Source organism: Ahaetulla prasina, chromosome 1 (genome assembly GCF_028640845.1).
Source record: "Ahaetulla prasina isolate Xishuangbanna chromosome 1, ASM2864084v1, whole genome shotgun sequence".
NCBI lineage: Eukaryota > Metazoa > Chordata > Lepidosauria > Squamata > Colubridae > Ahaetulla > Ahaetulla prasina.
In genome coordinates, this window is record NC_080539.1 from 253,827,781 (window position 1) to 253,843,369 (window position 15,589).

A 15,589-nucleotide genomic window follows, 5' to 3' on the forward strand; every position below is an offset into this window, starting at 1 on the left:
CCACATGACTGAATAAGGATTTGCTCTCATGCTTCTAATTTTAATTTCCCTACTCTTCCACCTTAGCTGGAACAGTAGCTATGTGCAAAGAATACATAGTTCTTCTATCAAAATACAAATCAAGAAATCAAGCACATTTCTTCATGCTGTTGTTGTTAGCCTGAAGAGAGCAAAGATTAGTGTTATGCACAACGCCAGAACCATGGTTTATACACTTTTGTAATCTTCTAAACTCTCACGTATTTATAATCCTTTTTTTTTTTTTTTGCAAGCTTAAGGACTAGAAACATCGCTACTGGAAAAAATAGACAAATTCAATTTTCTAGGCTAAGCAAATGCCTCTCCATAGTCAAGCTATTAATGTAACAGAAACTATTTATAGCTAAACCAGCCAAACCAGCAGGTGCAGCAAACCAGCCCCCCTTCTTTTTCTAAGCAGCAGAACACCCCTCTCCCACAAGAAGGCAAATGGGCCCCCACATTTCTGCCCAGCCTCTGCTTTTCTTTCCTTTCTGAGCTCAGGAGCAAAGGCTGCAGGGGGGATCTGGGCATCCGGTTCCCACCACCAGGCCCAGACCAGGCAGTTCTTGCAGCCACATTTCCAGCACGTGACAGGAAACCCGGCAGCTTTTGATCTCTTCCAAGCTGCTGCAGTAGCAGCCCCAGGCTGAGATGGCCGCAGCAATAATTTACTCCTGCTCTGGGTTCCTTGGACTCCGCTTCTCCCAGGTCCTCCTTGCCTTCTGGTACAGTAAGTGCCCTGAAAGGGGCCTGGACCCCTTTCTTCAACAGAGCCCCATTTCCCTCCAGATTTCACTGTCCTCCCTTGACCTAATTCTTTCAGAGTCTCCTGGGCTCCTCTCTAGCCTCCCCACCTGATTTTGCCCTTTTCCTTCTCCTTCTTCAGTCTTTGTGGGCAGTGGCTCTGCCCTGACAGTGATCCAGACTCCAAGCTTTGTCAGTGACTCGACTGAGGGGAAAATTTCCTTCAGATGCTCTGTGGATGATACAAGCTACAGGTTTTATTTATATCACCAATTGGCTGGGAAAACAGAATTGAAAGTCATCGGGTACCTCTCCACTGCTAGTAAAATACTTGAAGAAATTCCACCTGAATTGACGAATCGGCTGAAAGGAGACGGTTTCAAGTTTAATAACCCATCTAGGCGGGAATTGCGTTTGGAATTGTCAAAACTTCAGGCGAATGACACAGGCTTGTATCTGTGTGCTGCAGTACACAGTGAAAGAGAAAGAAACAGTGGCAGATGCAAAACTGAATATCAGGAACAAATCTGCCTTTTACACTTTTCTACTCATATCTCTCTTTTAACTGACATCCCATGGGTAACCCTGTCCTACATCCTAGTGGTCTCATATTTAAAACAGCCTTTGGTCAATTTATGCCTTCCTGATGCCCAGAACTGCCCATTATACACGAGACTTTTGATCTAATCAATTGCAAGACCACAAGAACAGCCCTGCACGATGAGGGCCAGGCTGTTGTAGGCCAGCAATCCACATCTCACAGTGGCCAGCCAGATCTCTTCAGGCTGCTGTCAAAGAAAACATGGATACAGTTCTTTTCCTATAACTGGAACATGAAGGCTTGGTGCCCCTAACCTAGAGGTAACATTGCTTTACAAAGGACAATAGAGCCTGTCTGGTAAAATAGTTGAGAGGTTGGACCAGAACCAGAAAGACCAACTTTTTTGTATTGTCACCAAAAAAAGTGCATAAACATGGGTAAAAAAATAAGATAAATTGGGAGGAACGATAATGGAACCCCAGCCCCTTTCTTCAAGTTCATTTTTGGAAATATAAATTATTTTCACCATACATTGATTTATATATAAGTTGGAAGCATTACTATTTACTTTGGCAGAACATTAACTTTCACAATGGATTGTGGGTGATGTAGTCCCATCAAAGGTACAAAGCTAAGAAATGTTCTCATTAATACTGTAATCAGTGAAAAAGATTTTAGATTTCTCAGGTGGAAAGTGATGCACTTCTGACAAAACACTGGTACCGAAAAGTTCTATACTTTGAAATCTGAACCAATTGCTGAAAATTAGCACAGATACACAAGGGTGCCCACAGATGGGAGTCAGCAGTGTCAAAATGGTGGATGCAACCCAGCAATTGAAGTCCTTCCCCTTTTAATGTGCACATTTTGCAGGTATCAAAAAAAGCAGCAGCTTCAATTTCTCAGTCATATGTACCTTTTTGATGCTGCTGCCCTTCACACACCTGAAAATTGGTTTTTGGGAGTCCTGGACAGGAACAAACATTACAAGTATCCAATATAGGCTGAAATCTCCCTGACCCTCCGAATTCTTCTGAGTTTTCACAGCCATCTAGAAACATGGTTACTGATAGGCGGAGGAGATGCTTCAGAATAATAGCATTTCAAGCTGAATTGAAAGCCAAATGAAACCATAGAATGGCTTTTAGGTGTGGTATACATAAAGAGCCATCACTTTTGAAGGAACAACTGAAAGTATGAATGACTTTGCCCTTAAAAAGTATTTATAGCCAAGCCAGCAGGTGCAGCAAACCAGACCCTCTCCAGCAGCTTCATTTTCTAAGCAACAGAATGCCACCCCCCTCATTTCTGCCCAGCCTCTGCTCTTCTTTTCTGCCTGAACTCAGGAGCAAAGGCCTGAAGGGGGTCTGGGCATTCGGTTCCCTCCACCAGCCAGTTCTTGCAGCCACATTGCCAGCATGTGACAGGAAACCCAGCAGCTTATGATCTCTTCCCAGCTGCTGCAGTAGCAGCCCCAGACTGAGATGGCTCCAACACCTCTTCATTCCTGCTCTGGGCTCCTTGGGCTCCGCTTCTTCCGTGTCCTCCTTGCCTTCTGGTGCAGTAAGTTCCCTGAAAGGTGCCTGGACCCCTTTCTTCAACAGAGCCCCATTTCCCTCCAGATTTCACTGTCCTCCCTTGACCTAATTCTTTCAGAGTCTCCTAGGTTCCTCTCTAGCCTCCCCATCTGATTTTGCCTTTTTCTTTCTCCTTCTTCAGCCTTTGCAGGCAGTGGCTCTGCCCTGAAAGTGATCCAGACTCCAAGTTTTATCAATGACTCAACAGGGCAAAATATTTTCTTCCACTGCTCCGTTTATAACACAGACTATCTGTTAAGTTCGGGAAGTAACGAGGCTGGAGACCAGGGTAGTGACAACAGCTCTTTAATATATGGTGAACCCAGCAACAGGCTGGGGGAAAAACCTCTCCTTTTATACAGTTCTGCTGGAGGCTTCGTCCAATCAGCAACGTGCTGATTTCCCGCTCAAATATTTAAAGGCACAACTGTTAATACATAACACTCCTCCCCTCCCAGAAAACACTTGGTCTTATTTACATTTTTATTTACATGTTATTTTTCGACGTAGTCACGCAAATAACCTGGGCGTCTCCTAGTTCTTTCTGACCTGCGCGGTTCAGTTCTGGTTGGTGTTTCGAGCTGGTCGGAGGGGCTGTTTTCTCCTCCCAGCTCTTTCTCTGGGCCGTCGGGCTCTGGATTATTGGCCGACTCTTTTTCTTGGCCATCCGGCCTTGGATTAATTTTGGAATTTTCCTGCTGTTTCCCTCGGGACCTGATGGCGTCGCTGGAACTCTGGGACCTCAGCTAAGTCTTGCGCCTCCCGGGTCATTGTCAGCTGTGGATTCAAAGTGGTATTGGTCATTACCTGTCTCTGTTGGTTGGTTTGGTCAGTTATTCGTTTCCTTAACTGATCTATGTGGCGCCGCCACATTCGGTTGTCTGGTAGCTCTACCACGTACGATTTTGGCCCTGTTACTCTTGTTACTTGTCCTGCGAGCCAACTAGGGCCGTCCCCATAGTTTCGGGCCCACACCCGTCGCCTATGCTCATTTCCTTGTTTTTCTAGCTCCCCTTGTAACCCTCGGGTGTGTAATGGGGTTCAAACGGTCAAGTGGGCACCGGAGTTTCGTCCCATTAGCAATTCGGCTGGGCTTTTCCCAGTGGCTGTGCTTGGGGTTCTGTGCTGGACGGCTAGGAAAAGTCTATTTTGTTTGCCAGTCACCTGGCTTGAGCCTGGACAATGCCTCCTTAGCGCCCGGACGGAACGCCTGCAAGGCCATTCGACGCAGGGTGGAAAGGTGCAGAGAGGGCATGTCGGATGCCTTCCTCTGCCAGGTACTCTTCAAACTGGGCTGCCGTGAATTGGGGCTCATTGTCGGACACCAGAGTGTCCGCAACCCGTGAGTTGCGAATAGGTGGCGAGGGTTGCGATTACTGCTTCGGCTGTGGTGGACTTCATAAGTATGATCTCTAACCATTTGGAAAATGCATCCACCACCACTAGGAATGTTTGGCCGTGAAAGGGCCAGCAAAGTCAATGTGGATTCTTGACCAAGGCCCTTGGGGCTTTTCCCATTCTCTGACTGGGGCTGTTGGGGTAGCGGTCTGGACTCTTGGCAAGCTTGGCATTTCCCTACCCTCTCAGCAATCTCTGCGTCCATGAGTGGCCACCATACATAGCTTCTAGCTAACCCCTTCATCCTCACGATGCCTGGGTGACCTCGTGGAGGAGGTCCAATACCTTGCCCTTAACTTAACAGGAATTATTACACGATCACCCCATAACAGGCACCCCTTGAGCCGAGAGCTCATCACGTTTCTTAACAAATTCTTTGAACCGTTAAGCCCGGCGCAGCGGCCACCCTCTCTGTACCCAACCGAGTACAGTCCTTAACACAATGTCGGTATGATGCCGAGCCACTTCCTTTGATGTGACTGGGCCAGAGTCAACGAGTCAATAAGGAGGATGGGTGTCCCGGAGTGGGGTCTTCGGTCGCCCCGGCAGTGGGCATCGGCTCAACGCGCCTGCATGCCCCACTTCTTTTCCCGGTCGATGCTGCAGCTTGTATGAGTAAGCGGCTAAAATATAGTCCATCGAGTCAAGCGTGGCGACAGTGCCACAGGTGTTGGCGGTCGCCAGCCAGTAGTCCCAATAACGGTCTGTGGTCAGTCACGATTTCAAAATTCCGCCCAAAGACATACTCATGGAATTTTTGACCCCTGATACAATGGCTAATGCTTCTTTGTCTAATTGGCTGTAGTTCCTCTCTGGGAGGACATCGTTCTAGAGTAGAACGCTATAGGGGCTTCTGTGCCGTTTGAAGTCTATGGCTGAGTACAGCCCCACCCCATAAGGGACGATCGCAAACCAGCACTAGGGGTAGTGAGTCGTGATATTGGATGAGCAGGCTATCACTTGAGAGCAGGTTCTTTACTGCTTCAAAAGCCCTATTTTCTGACTTTCCCCAAGACCAAACAGTATTTTTCCTAAGAGCCTATGCAGCGGTTCCATAGCAGTTGCTTTGTTCTTTAAAAAGACCGCGTAAAAATTAACCAATCCCAGGAATGCCTGCAGCTCTGCTTTGTTTTTGGGCGCTGGAGCCTTCCTAATTGCCTTAACCTTGCTCTCAGTAGGGTGAATTCCTTTCTTGTCTATCCGGTAGCCCAAGAAATCGACCGATTCGACCCCTATCTGACATTTATTTGTCTTGACTTTTAATCCGCTGTCCGGAAAATGCTCAAGACCTTTCTTAACCGCTCCCCCAATTCCTCCATGTTTTCCCCTGAAATTAGGACATCATCGAAGTAGGGAACTACCCCTGGGAGCCCTTGCAGTAGTCGTTCCATCAGGTTTTGGAACAGCCCTGGTGCCACACTAACCCCAAATTGCAATCGGGTGCACTTGAATGCCCCCCTGTGCGTCACAATCGTTTGGGCTTCGGCTGTGGTGGACTTCATAAGTATGATCTCTAACCATTTGGAAAATGCATCCACCACCACTAGGAATGTTTGGCCGTGAAAGGGCCAGCAAAGTCAATGTGGATTCTTGACCAAGGCCCTTGGGGCTTTTCCCATTCTCTGACTGGGGCTGTTGGGGTAGCGGTCTGGACTCTTGGCAAGCTTGGCATTTCCCTACCCTCTCAGCAATCTCTGCGTCCATGAGTGGCCACCATACATAGCTTCTAGCTAACCCCTTCATCCTCACGATGCCTGGGTGACCCTCGTGGAGGAGGTCCAATACCTTGCCCTTAACTTAACAGGAATTATTACACGATCACCCCATAACAGGCACCCCTTGAGCCGAGAGCTCATCACGTTTCTTAACAAATTCTTTGAACCGTTAAGCCCGGCGCAGCGGCCACCCTCTCTGTACCCAACCGAGTACAGTCCTTAACACAATGTCGGTATGATGCCGAGCCACTTCCTTTGATGTGACTGGGCCAGAGTCAACGAGTCAATAAGGAGGATGGGTGTCCCGGAGTGGGGTCTTCGGTCGCCCCGGCAGTGGGCATCGGCTCAAAGCGTCTGCATGCCCACTTCTTTTCCCGGTCGATGCTGCAGCTTGTATGAGTAAGCGGCTAAAATATAGTCCATCGAGTCAAGCGTGGCGACAGTGCCACAGGTGTTGGCGGTCGCCAGCCAGTAGTCCCAATAACGGTCTGTGGTCAGTCACGATTTCAAAATTCCGCCCAAAGACATACTCATGGAATTTTTGACCCCTGATACAATGGCTAATGCTTCTTTGTCTAATTGGCTGTAGTTCCTCTCTGGGAGGACATCGTTCTAGAGTAGAACGCTATAGGGGCTTCTGTGCCGTTTGAAGTCTATGGCTGAGTACAGCCCCACCCCATAAGGGACGATCGCAAACCAGCACTAGGGGTAGTGAGTCGTGATATTGGATGAGCAGGCTATCACTTGAGAGCAGGTTCTTTACTGCTTCAAAAGCCCTATTTTCTGACTTTCCCCAAGACCAAACAGTATTTTTCCTAAGAGCCTATGCAGCGGTTCCATAGCAGTTGCTTTGTTCTTTAAAAAGACCGCGTAAAATTAACCAATCCCAGGAATGCCTGCAGCTCTGCTTTGTTTTTGGGCGCTGGAGCCTTCCTAATTGCCTTAACCTTGCTCTCAGTAGGGTGAATTCCTTTCTTGTCTATCCGGTAGCCCAAGAAATCGACCGAGTCGACCCCTATCTGACATTTATTCGTCTTGACTTTTAATCCGGCTGTCCGGAAAATGCTCAAGACCTTTCTTAACCGCTCCCCCAATTCCTCCATGTTTTCCCCTGAAATTAGGACATCATCGAAGTAGGGAACTACCCCTGGGAGCCCTTGCAGTAGTCATTCCATCAGGTTTTGGAACAGCCCTGGTGCCACGCTAACCCCAAATTGCAATCGGGTGCACTTGAATGCCCCCTGTGCGTCACAATCGTTTGGGCTTGGCTGTGCGGGCGTCTACTGGCAGTTGTTGGTAGGCTTGGGCCAAGTCTAACTTTGCAAAGACTTGCCCTTGCCCCAAAGAGTGCAATAAATGTTGCACTACGGAACCGGTACGCTTTTCTGTAAGGCTTTGTTAAGCGTCGCCTTGTAGTCAGCGCAAATTCTAATTGACCCGTCCGATTTGATGGGGTGACGATTGGCGTCTCCCACTTTGCGTGATCGACTGGCACCAAAATCCCTGATTTATGAGCTTGTCCAGCTCCTTATCAATTTTTGGTTTTAGGGCAAAGGACTCTCCTCGCCTTAAGCCTAATGGGGGCTACCTGGGGTCTAAGTTGAAGGAAATAGGGGTCCCCTTGTACTTGCCCAGGCAGTCCTTGAAGACATCTTGAACTCGTTAAAGAGAATGTCTTTCAAATTGCAGTCACTTCTGTAGATGCCAGTCACTCCCATGCCCAGGGCACGAAACCAGTCTAGTCCCAACAGACTGGGCAGAGTTCCTTCGGCGATCGTGATGGGCAGGGTCTTTTGTGAGGGCCGTACTCGACTCGGACGGAGGTGGTCCCTCGAACAGGGATGCGATTCCCTGGTAGTCGTGGACTCGTAGCCGCTGTGCTTGCAGGTGGCGCTTGCGACGGACGGCAGCGACTTCGCCAGTGTCCCAGGACATGATGGTGATCGCTGATCCCGTGTCTACTTCAAGCCTGCACCGTACTCCCTCGATCTTGGGCTTTGTGAAAATCTTCTTTTCCACTTTGGTTGGTAGCGGCCTATAATGACAGTCGTTTGGTTGAATCGCGCCTTTCTTGTTTGAACCAATCGCGGGCCGCCTTTCCGGTTCCGCTTTGATTGGCCGATTTGAATTTTCGGCGGAAGGTTGGGCGCTCTGCAAACCTGAGCTAAGTGTCCTTTCTTCCCACACCGCCCGGCATGTTGCGTCTTTAAACCTGCAGCGTTGGCGCTGATGTTGCCCTCCGCAGCTTCCGCACTCGTCACGGTCCTCAGTGTCGCGTTTCTCGGTCCGGCAGACCCTTCCTCATCCTCGCCTCACCTTCGGATTCGGACTGAATCTCCTCCTGGTGTACTGGCGTTGGCTTTGCGCCGCCTTTGGATTGAAGAGGCTTTTGCAGAGTCTCTGCTGCTTTAGTAGACATTTCATGTGCTCTGGCCTCGTCCAGGCGGTGGCTAGTGTCAGGTTGCTCCTGGCTAGCAGTCGTCGCCGTGGCGGATGTCTTTGACCCCTCGGATGAGTTGCTCGAGTAGCACCTCGTCTAAGTCTCGGTATCCGCAGTCCTTGGACGCCTTCTCAGCGCCATGTAGTCACCGATGGACTCGCCTCCATCTGTCTACGTTCTCCGAATTCAAACCGCTGCACGATTTGGACGGCGCGGTGCGAAATGGTTCTTCAGCAAAGTCTGCAGAGTCGGCCACGATACCGATTGTATCGGCGTTGGCTCTGCCAGGGCTTCCGCAATCTCGATGACCTCGGGCCCGCAATGGCTTAGGAAGTAAGCCCGTTTGCGGTTATCAGGATCCTGTAGTTCGTTGGCTTCTAGAAAGCTTTCAAACGGGTCATATATGTTCCCCATTTCTCCTTGCCCGGGTTGTTCGGTGAGGGTGGCGTGTTTGCCATTTCCGCGTTTCTGCCCTGAGTTTGCTGGGTTCGGAACTAGCGTGCTTCAGCTCGGTTCTGGTTCTCCTTAGCCTCGAGATCCCATCCTCGTCGCCAATGTTAAGTTCGGGAAGTAACGAGGCTGGAGACCAGGGTAGTGACAACAGCTCTTTAATATATGGTGAACCCAGCAACAGGCTGGGGGAAAAACCTCTCCTTTTATACAGTTCTGCTGGAGGCTTCGTCCAATCAGCAACGTGCTGATTTCCCGCTCAAATATTTAAAGGCACAACTGTTAATACATAACACTATCATTTCTATTGGTATCGCCAACTGCCTGGGAAGTCAGAACTTGAACTCCTTGGGTGTCTCTACACTTACAGTAAAACACTTGAAGAAATTCCAAATGAACTGAAGGGTCGGCTGAAAGGAGAGGGTTCCAAACTTGATAACCCAGCTAGGCGGGAAATGCGTTTGGAATTTTCAAAACTTCAGGCGAATGACACAGGCTTGTATCTGTGTGCTGCGATGCGCACAGTGAAAGAGAAAGGAACAGTGGCAGATGCAAAACTGAGTATCAGGAACAAATCTGCCTTTTACACTTTTCTACTAATATCCATCTTTTACCTTACATCCATGGGTAACCCTGTTCTACATCCTAGTGGTCTCATATTTAAAACAGCCTTTGGTCAATTTATGCCTTTCGGGTGCCCAGAACTGCCCATTTATACACGGACTGTAGGGTGAGACTTTTGATCTAATCAATTGCAAGACCACAAGAACAGCCCTGCACGATGAGGGCCAGGCTGTTGTAGGCCAGCATTTCATATCTCACAGTGGCCAGCCAGATCTCTCCAGGCTGCTGTCAAAGAAAACATGGATACAGTTCTTTTCCTATAACTGGAACATGAAGGCTTGGTGCCCCTAACCTAGAGGTAACATTGCTTTGCAAAGGACAATAGAGCCTGTCTGGTAAAATAGTTGAGAGGTTGGACCAGAACCAGAAAAAGGCAAATTCATACCCACCCTCAACCATGGAAACTGCCCCTGGTGCCTTTGACCTTTCAGCCCAGCCTATCCAAAAGGGTTGTTATTGTGGAGAAAGCTTACAGAATGGAGTGTCATGTATACCAGCCTAAGCTCCTTGAAGAATTATGAGTTGTAAATCCAACATTTTCATAGGCACATCCTTCAGTCCATTTTTAAAGCCCTTAGATTAGTAGCCACTGCTACAACTTAGTGTTCTACCATGGACAGAAGGATACCTCCTTTTTTCATCTTCTAAATTACTTCTCAGGCAGCTACATTGGCTGACATCTGGACCGACATCTGTGAGAGACAACAAAGCTTTCTTCCTGTCTACGTTCTCCATGCCACTGATGACTTTATACACCTTGGTCATGTTCCCCCAAAGACACTTTTTCTTATAAAGAAATGGTGCATCTTCTTTCACCTTATTTGAGAAAACAGATGGGCACTAAGGAGATATCATTTGGTTCAGGGAAAAGGCACTCGCTTGCATAACTGCAGCATTACACTGGATTTGCACCCCCTGCCATCTTTCATTTGAGAGTCATCACATGAAATTGATTGACAGTGCACTTTGGACAGGAATAGAGAAGCAAGCCTTCATCCAATAAACAAAAATGTGACAGATCTGAGCACTGGCTCCCAGCGTTTGGGCTAAAGCAGTTCTCGGCATCTCTCAATCAAGCCCCAAGCAATAGCCCAGGGATCCCCTAAATCATAGTCACAATCAAGTCGTCAAATGGGTATCCGGATCAGAAAGAAGTTGGATGTCTGAAGCAAAGAAGCAGATTTGGAGGTCCAAGTCAGGGGTTTTGTAGATAGAAAAGAGAAGGGATGAGCTACTCAGTGTATCAAGTTCAGATTCAGCATCTGCTTGACCTCAGGAAAAAGCATTAATGTTGAAAAGTCCTAAACTTCTAGATACAAATCACTGACATTCAGGAATGCCATTGTTTCAAAGATCCAAGCCCTTGAATCTGACACTCTTGTACCTCTCTCTTCTCTTTAGCCACTACAGCAGCAGCAGCAGGAGTTATGGGCTTGGTTTTCAATTCAAGTTTGCTCCACTGCTGTTCTCTGCGAGCAGCACAGTTAAATTTTCAGAGTTTGCTCACAATCAGCCTTAATTCCTAATCACAATTTGTAGGATAACAACTAAAATAGAAGTCTACAGTTACTTGATTGTATGAGAGAAATTCCTCCATAGACTTCGTTAATAATGGGGATCAGGCACACTCTGTCTTTGAAACACAAACTGTTTATTGCAGTACCAGAGGTGGCAAGGCTAATCTAAAAAGGCTTGGGGTTGCAACTCTATTATTTAGATTCATGCAAATGCACTTATTATTAATACAACAGGTAATTGATTGAATAGGTATGTTTATGAGATACGGATACTGGGGTGATGAAGGTGGCATTACAAAGAAACAAAGGCTCTGTTCTTTGAGTAAGTGTTACTATTACGGTAACTTTCTCTTAAGTATTTTCTCCCAGTGGCCTTCTCAGCACTTCCCCCAGATTCTTAGCGGTCTTAACCCACATTCTTTGTGTCTAAATGTTTTATGACTTACCAACAGCATAGATCTGGGAGGAAGGTAATTTACTTTTTTTAAAAAAAATTATTTATTTATTTATTTTTATTTGCATTTATATCCCGCCCTTCTCCGAAGACTCAGGGCGGCTTACACTATGTCAAGCAATAGTCTTCATCCATTTGTATATTATATACAAAGTCAGCTTATTGCCCCCAACAATCTGGGTCCTCATTTTACCTACCTTATAAAGGATGGAAGGCTGAGTCAACCTTGGGCCTGGTGGGGCTTGAACCTGCAGTAATTGCAAGCAGCTGCTGTTAATAACAGACTGTCTTAGCAGTCTGAGCCACTCAAGCCACTCAAGGACCCTTGCTTTATGCAACACCATTTTCTTTCGACTACACCTGTCTACAGTACTAAATTGTAGAATCTAAGGCAGCTGAAGCATTTCTCTGCTAGGACAAATTGATACTGTGGTGGGGGTGGGTGAGCAGACCTGAAGAGGCTGTGGGCCATTTTTCCATACTCCCCATTCTTCTCCAATGAAGCTTGCCTGGAAAGCCTATGTTGGCTGGCTTAGATTTCTTTACAAGGAAACATGATGATGTATTCATTTGCATACTTACATGTGTAACACCTGTACATAAATTAACCATACATGTATTTATTTATTAAACAAATCGATATAGCCACCCAAGTCACACTTAGGTGACTTGGTGAGTTTACAACATTGAAACAATCCACCATTTAATAAAAACTCATTTAAAAACCCACCACGCCACCCCTTGGCAGAAGTAACACAAATCAGCCACTTGATTGGTTTCATCACCTTCTTGGTCTCCAGGTCCAATGACAAAAAATATTTTAGGGCCTTTTGGAAAAGCAACAGGGTGTGGGCCATATAGCATCTTAAAACGTAAAAACTGAATTGCTTTCCTTTTTGAAAAATAAATAAAATAAAGCACAGACATAAATACTAAATAAAACTGATTTATTTCTCTGCCTTTCTTTAATACAAAGATTAAAATCACCCAAAGGCATAACTAGATGCCCTTCCACAGGATCACCATTTTGACATAATGGGACAACTCGATAGTAACAGTGGCACTGAGTGATAGCAATAGCACTTAGATTTATATACTGCTTCTCAGTGCTTTAAAACCCTAAGCAGTTTACAGAGTCAGCATCTTGCCCCCAACAATGTGGGTCCTCATTTTACTCACCTCGGAAGGATGGAAGGCTAAGTCAACCTTGAGCCAGTGAGAATCGAACCACCGAACTGCTGGCAGCTGGCAGTCAGCAGAATTAGTCTGCAATACTAAATTCTAACCACTGCACCACCATGTTGGGGTGATGCCAGCGGGTCAAATTGGAAAGAAGACAAGTGAAGCAAAAGATAATTCACAATGGGAGGGAGAGTAGGAGATATTTTTCAGCTATGAGGGGAGCCAATGCACTTGGATAAAAAACTCCAAAATCAAACCTGGAAAAAGTAACTGCAAATCTTTTTTTTTATTGTCACCACAAAAAGTGCATAAACATGGGTAAAAAAATAAGAAAAATTGGGATGAAAGATAATGGGACCCTGCCCCGTTCTTCAAGATCATTTTGGAAAATATAAATTATTTTCACCATACATTGATTTATATATAAAAGTTGAAAGCATTCCTATTTACTGTAGCAGAACTTTTAACTTTCACAAGGGGTTGTGGGTGATGTAGTCCAGTGGTGGGATTCAGCCAGTTCGTACCACTTCGGGAAAACCGGTGGTTAACTTTCTGAGCAGTTTGGTGAACTGGTTGTTGGAAGAAATCATTAGGGCAGAGAACCGGTTGTTAAATTATTTGAATCCCACCACTGATGTAGTCCCATCAAAGCTACAGTGAAATGTTCTCATTAATACTGTAAGCAGTAAAAAACGTTTTAGATTTCTCAGGTGGAAAGTGATGCACTTCTGACAAAACACTGGTATCAAAAAGTTCTATACTTGAAATCTGAACCAATTGCTGAACCACATCTTGCTGAAAATTAGCAAGATGTGTGCCCACAGATGGGAGTCAGCAGTGTCAGAATGGTGGATGCAACCCAGCAATTGAAGTCCTTCCCCTTTTAACGTGCACATTTTGCAAGTCTCAAAAAGAGCAGCAGCTTCAATCTCTCAATCATACCTACCTTTTTGATGATGCTGCCCTTCACATCAGAAGTGGGATTCAAATCCCGTCGCTACCGGTTTGCTCGTGGGCGCGCGGGCGCTCATGTGCACACGCAATGCTTCTGCGCATGTGCAGAAGCTACTGTGCATGCGCAGAGACGTCCGGATGGGTGGGCGGAGCCTCCCGCTGCCACCACTATTGGTTCGCCCAATCCAGGGCAAAACGGTAGCGACCCACCACTGCTTCACATACCTGAAGACTGGTTTTTGGGAGTCCTGGACAGGAACCAACATTACAACTATCCTATATAGGCTGAAATCTCCCTGACCCTCCAAATTCTTCTGAGATTTCACTGACATCACTTGTACATCTCTAACCTTATGTTTGCAACCTTAAGGTCTAGAAACATAGTTACTGTACTAACAATGGTAGAAAAGAGAAAATACTCAAAATAAGGGCCTTGGGAACTGCATTCAAAGCCAAATAAAATCGTTCAAGGGCTTTTGGCTGGGTGTATAGTGCCATCACTTTTGAAGGAACAACTGAAAGTATGAATGAATTTGCTCTTAAAGCTAGGGTATTTATAGACAAGCCAGCAGGTGTAGCAAACCAGCCCCTCTCCAGCAGCTTCATTTTCTAAGCGGCAGAAACCCCCAGGCACAGGAAGGCAAATGGGGACTCCCCATTTCTGCCCAGCCTTTGCTCTTCTTTCCTCCCTGAGCTCAGGTGCAAGAGACCTGGGGAGGGGGGATCTGGGCATCCGGTTCCCATCACCAGGCCCAGGACAGTCTGCCCTTGCAGCCACATTGCCAGCATGTGACAGGAAACCCAGCAACTTATTATCTCTTCCTAGAGATGCTGCAGTAGCAGCCCCAGACTGAGATGGCTCCAACACCTCTTCATTCCTGCTCTGGGCTCCTTGGGCTCCGCTTCTCCCGTGTCCTCCTTGCCTTCTGGTGCAGTAAGTTCCCTGAAAGGGGCCTGTACCCCTTTCTCAACAGAGCCCCATTTTCCTCCAGATTTCACTGTCCTCCCTTGACCTAATTCTTTCAGAGTCTCCTGGGCTCCTCTCTAGCCTCCTCACCTGATTTTGCCTTTTTCCTTTCTCCTTCTTCAGCTTTTGTGGGCAGTGGCTCTGCCCAGAATGTGGTCCAGACTCCAAGCTTTGTCAGTGGCTCGACAGGGCAAAATATTTCCTTCGGTTGCTCTGTTGACAATGGCTATAATTTGTTTTGGTATCACCAACTGCCTGGGAAGACAGAATTGGAACTCCTTGGGATGGTCTACAGTTACAGTGACAAACTTGAAGACATTGGAAATGATTTCAAGGGTCGGCTGAATGCAAATTTTGCAGAGAGGTCAGGCAAGCGGGAAATGCGTTTGGAATTGTCAAAACTTCAGGCGAGTGACAAAGGCCTGTATCTGTGTGCTGCAGTGAACACAGTGAAAGAGAAAGGAAGTGTGGCAGATGCAAAACTTATCTCAGGAACAAATCTGCCCTTTACTCTTTTCTATTCATAGCCATCTTTTACAGGACATCCATGGGTAACCCTGTTCTACATCCTAGTGGTCTCATATTTCAAACAGCCTTTGGTCAATTTATTTTATTTATTTATTTATTATTTATTTTATTTGATTTTTATACCGCCCTTCTCCCGAAGGACTCAGGGCGGTGTACAGGCATAATAAAACCGACAATACAATATACAAGTTTAAAATACGATTTAAAAAACTTATTTAAATTAGCCCAGTGATTAAAATTTACCATACTAAAAAACCCCGTTTAAAATTAATAAATTTAACATTAAAATCCCGATTTAAGCCAGCCCCGCGCGGATAAAAAGATGAGTCTTGAGTTCGCGACGAAATGTCCGAAGGTCAGGTATTTGGCGTAAACCCGGGGGAAGCTCGTTCCAGAGTGTGGGAGCCCCCACAGAGAAGGCCCTTCCCCTGGGGGCCGCCAGCCAACATTGTTTGGCGGACGGCACCCTGAGAAGTC

The 15,589-nt window shown here is 46.6% G+C and overlaps 1 protein-coding gene and 1 gene segment (V, D, J or C); both read left to right on the forward strand.

The window, feature by feature from the left end:
* The first annotated feature begins 619 nt into the window (after positions 1-619).
* On the forward strand, positions 620-1,452 carry LOC131184480 (uncharacterized). The gene is made up of 2 exons (XM_058155840.1): positions 620-751; positions 908-1,452. The coding sequence occupies exons 1-2, from the start codon at positions 673-675 to the stop codon at positions 1,450-1,452; spliced, it is 624 nt and encodes a 207-aa protein (XP_058011823.1). The 5' UTR covers positions 620-672.
* Positions 1,453-14,420: 12,968 nt separating this feature from the next.
* On the forward strand, positions 14,421-15,111 carry LOC131184534 (immunoglobulin lambda variable 1-40-like). The segment is given in 2 exon segments: positions 14,421-14,551; positions 14,708-15,111. Coding segments are annotated over 2 exon segments (483 nt in total).
* The last annotated feature ends 478 nt before the right edge of the window (positions 15,112-15,589 follow it).

Coding starts and splice junctions, on each gene's coding strand:
- LOC131184480 (XM_058155840.1), top strand. CDS start 673: ATGGCCGCAGCAATAATTTACTCCTGCTCTGGGTTCCTTGGACTCCGC. Junction 752..907: donor CCTCCTTGCCTTCTGGTACA/GTAAGTGCCCTG, acceptor CTCCTTCTTCAG/TCTTTGTGGGCAGTGGCTCT.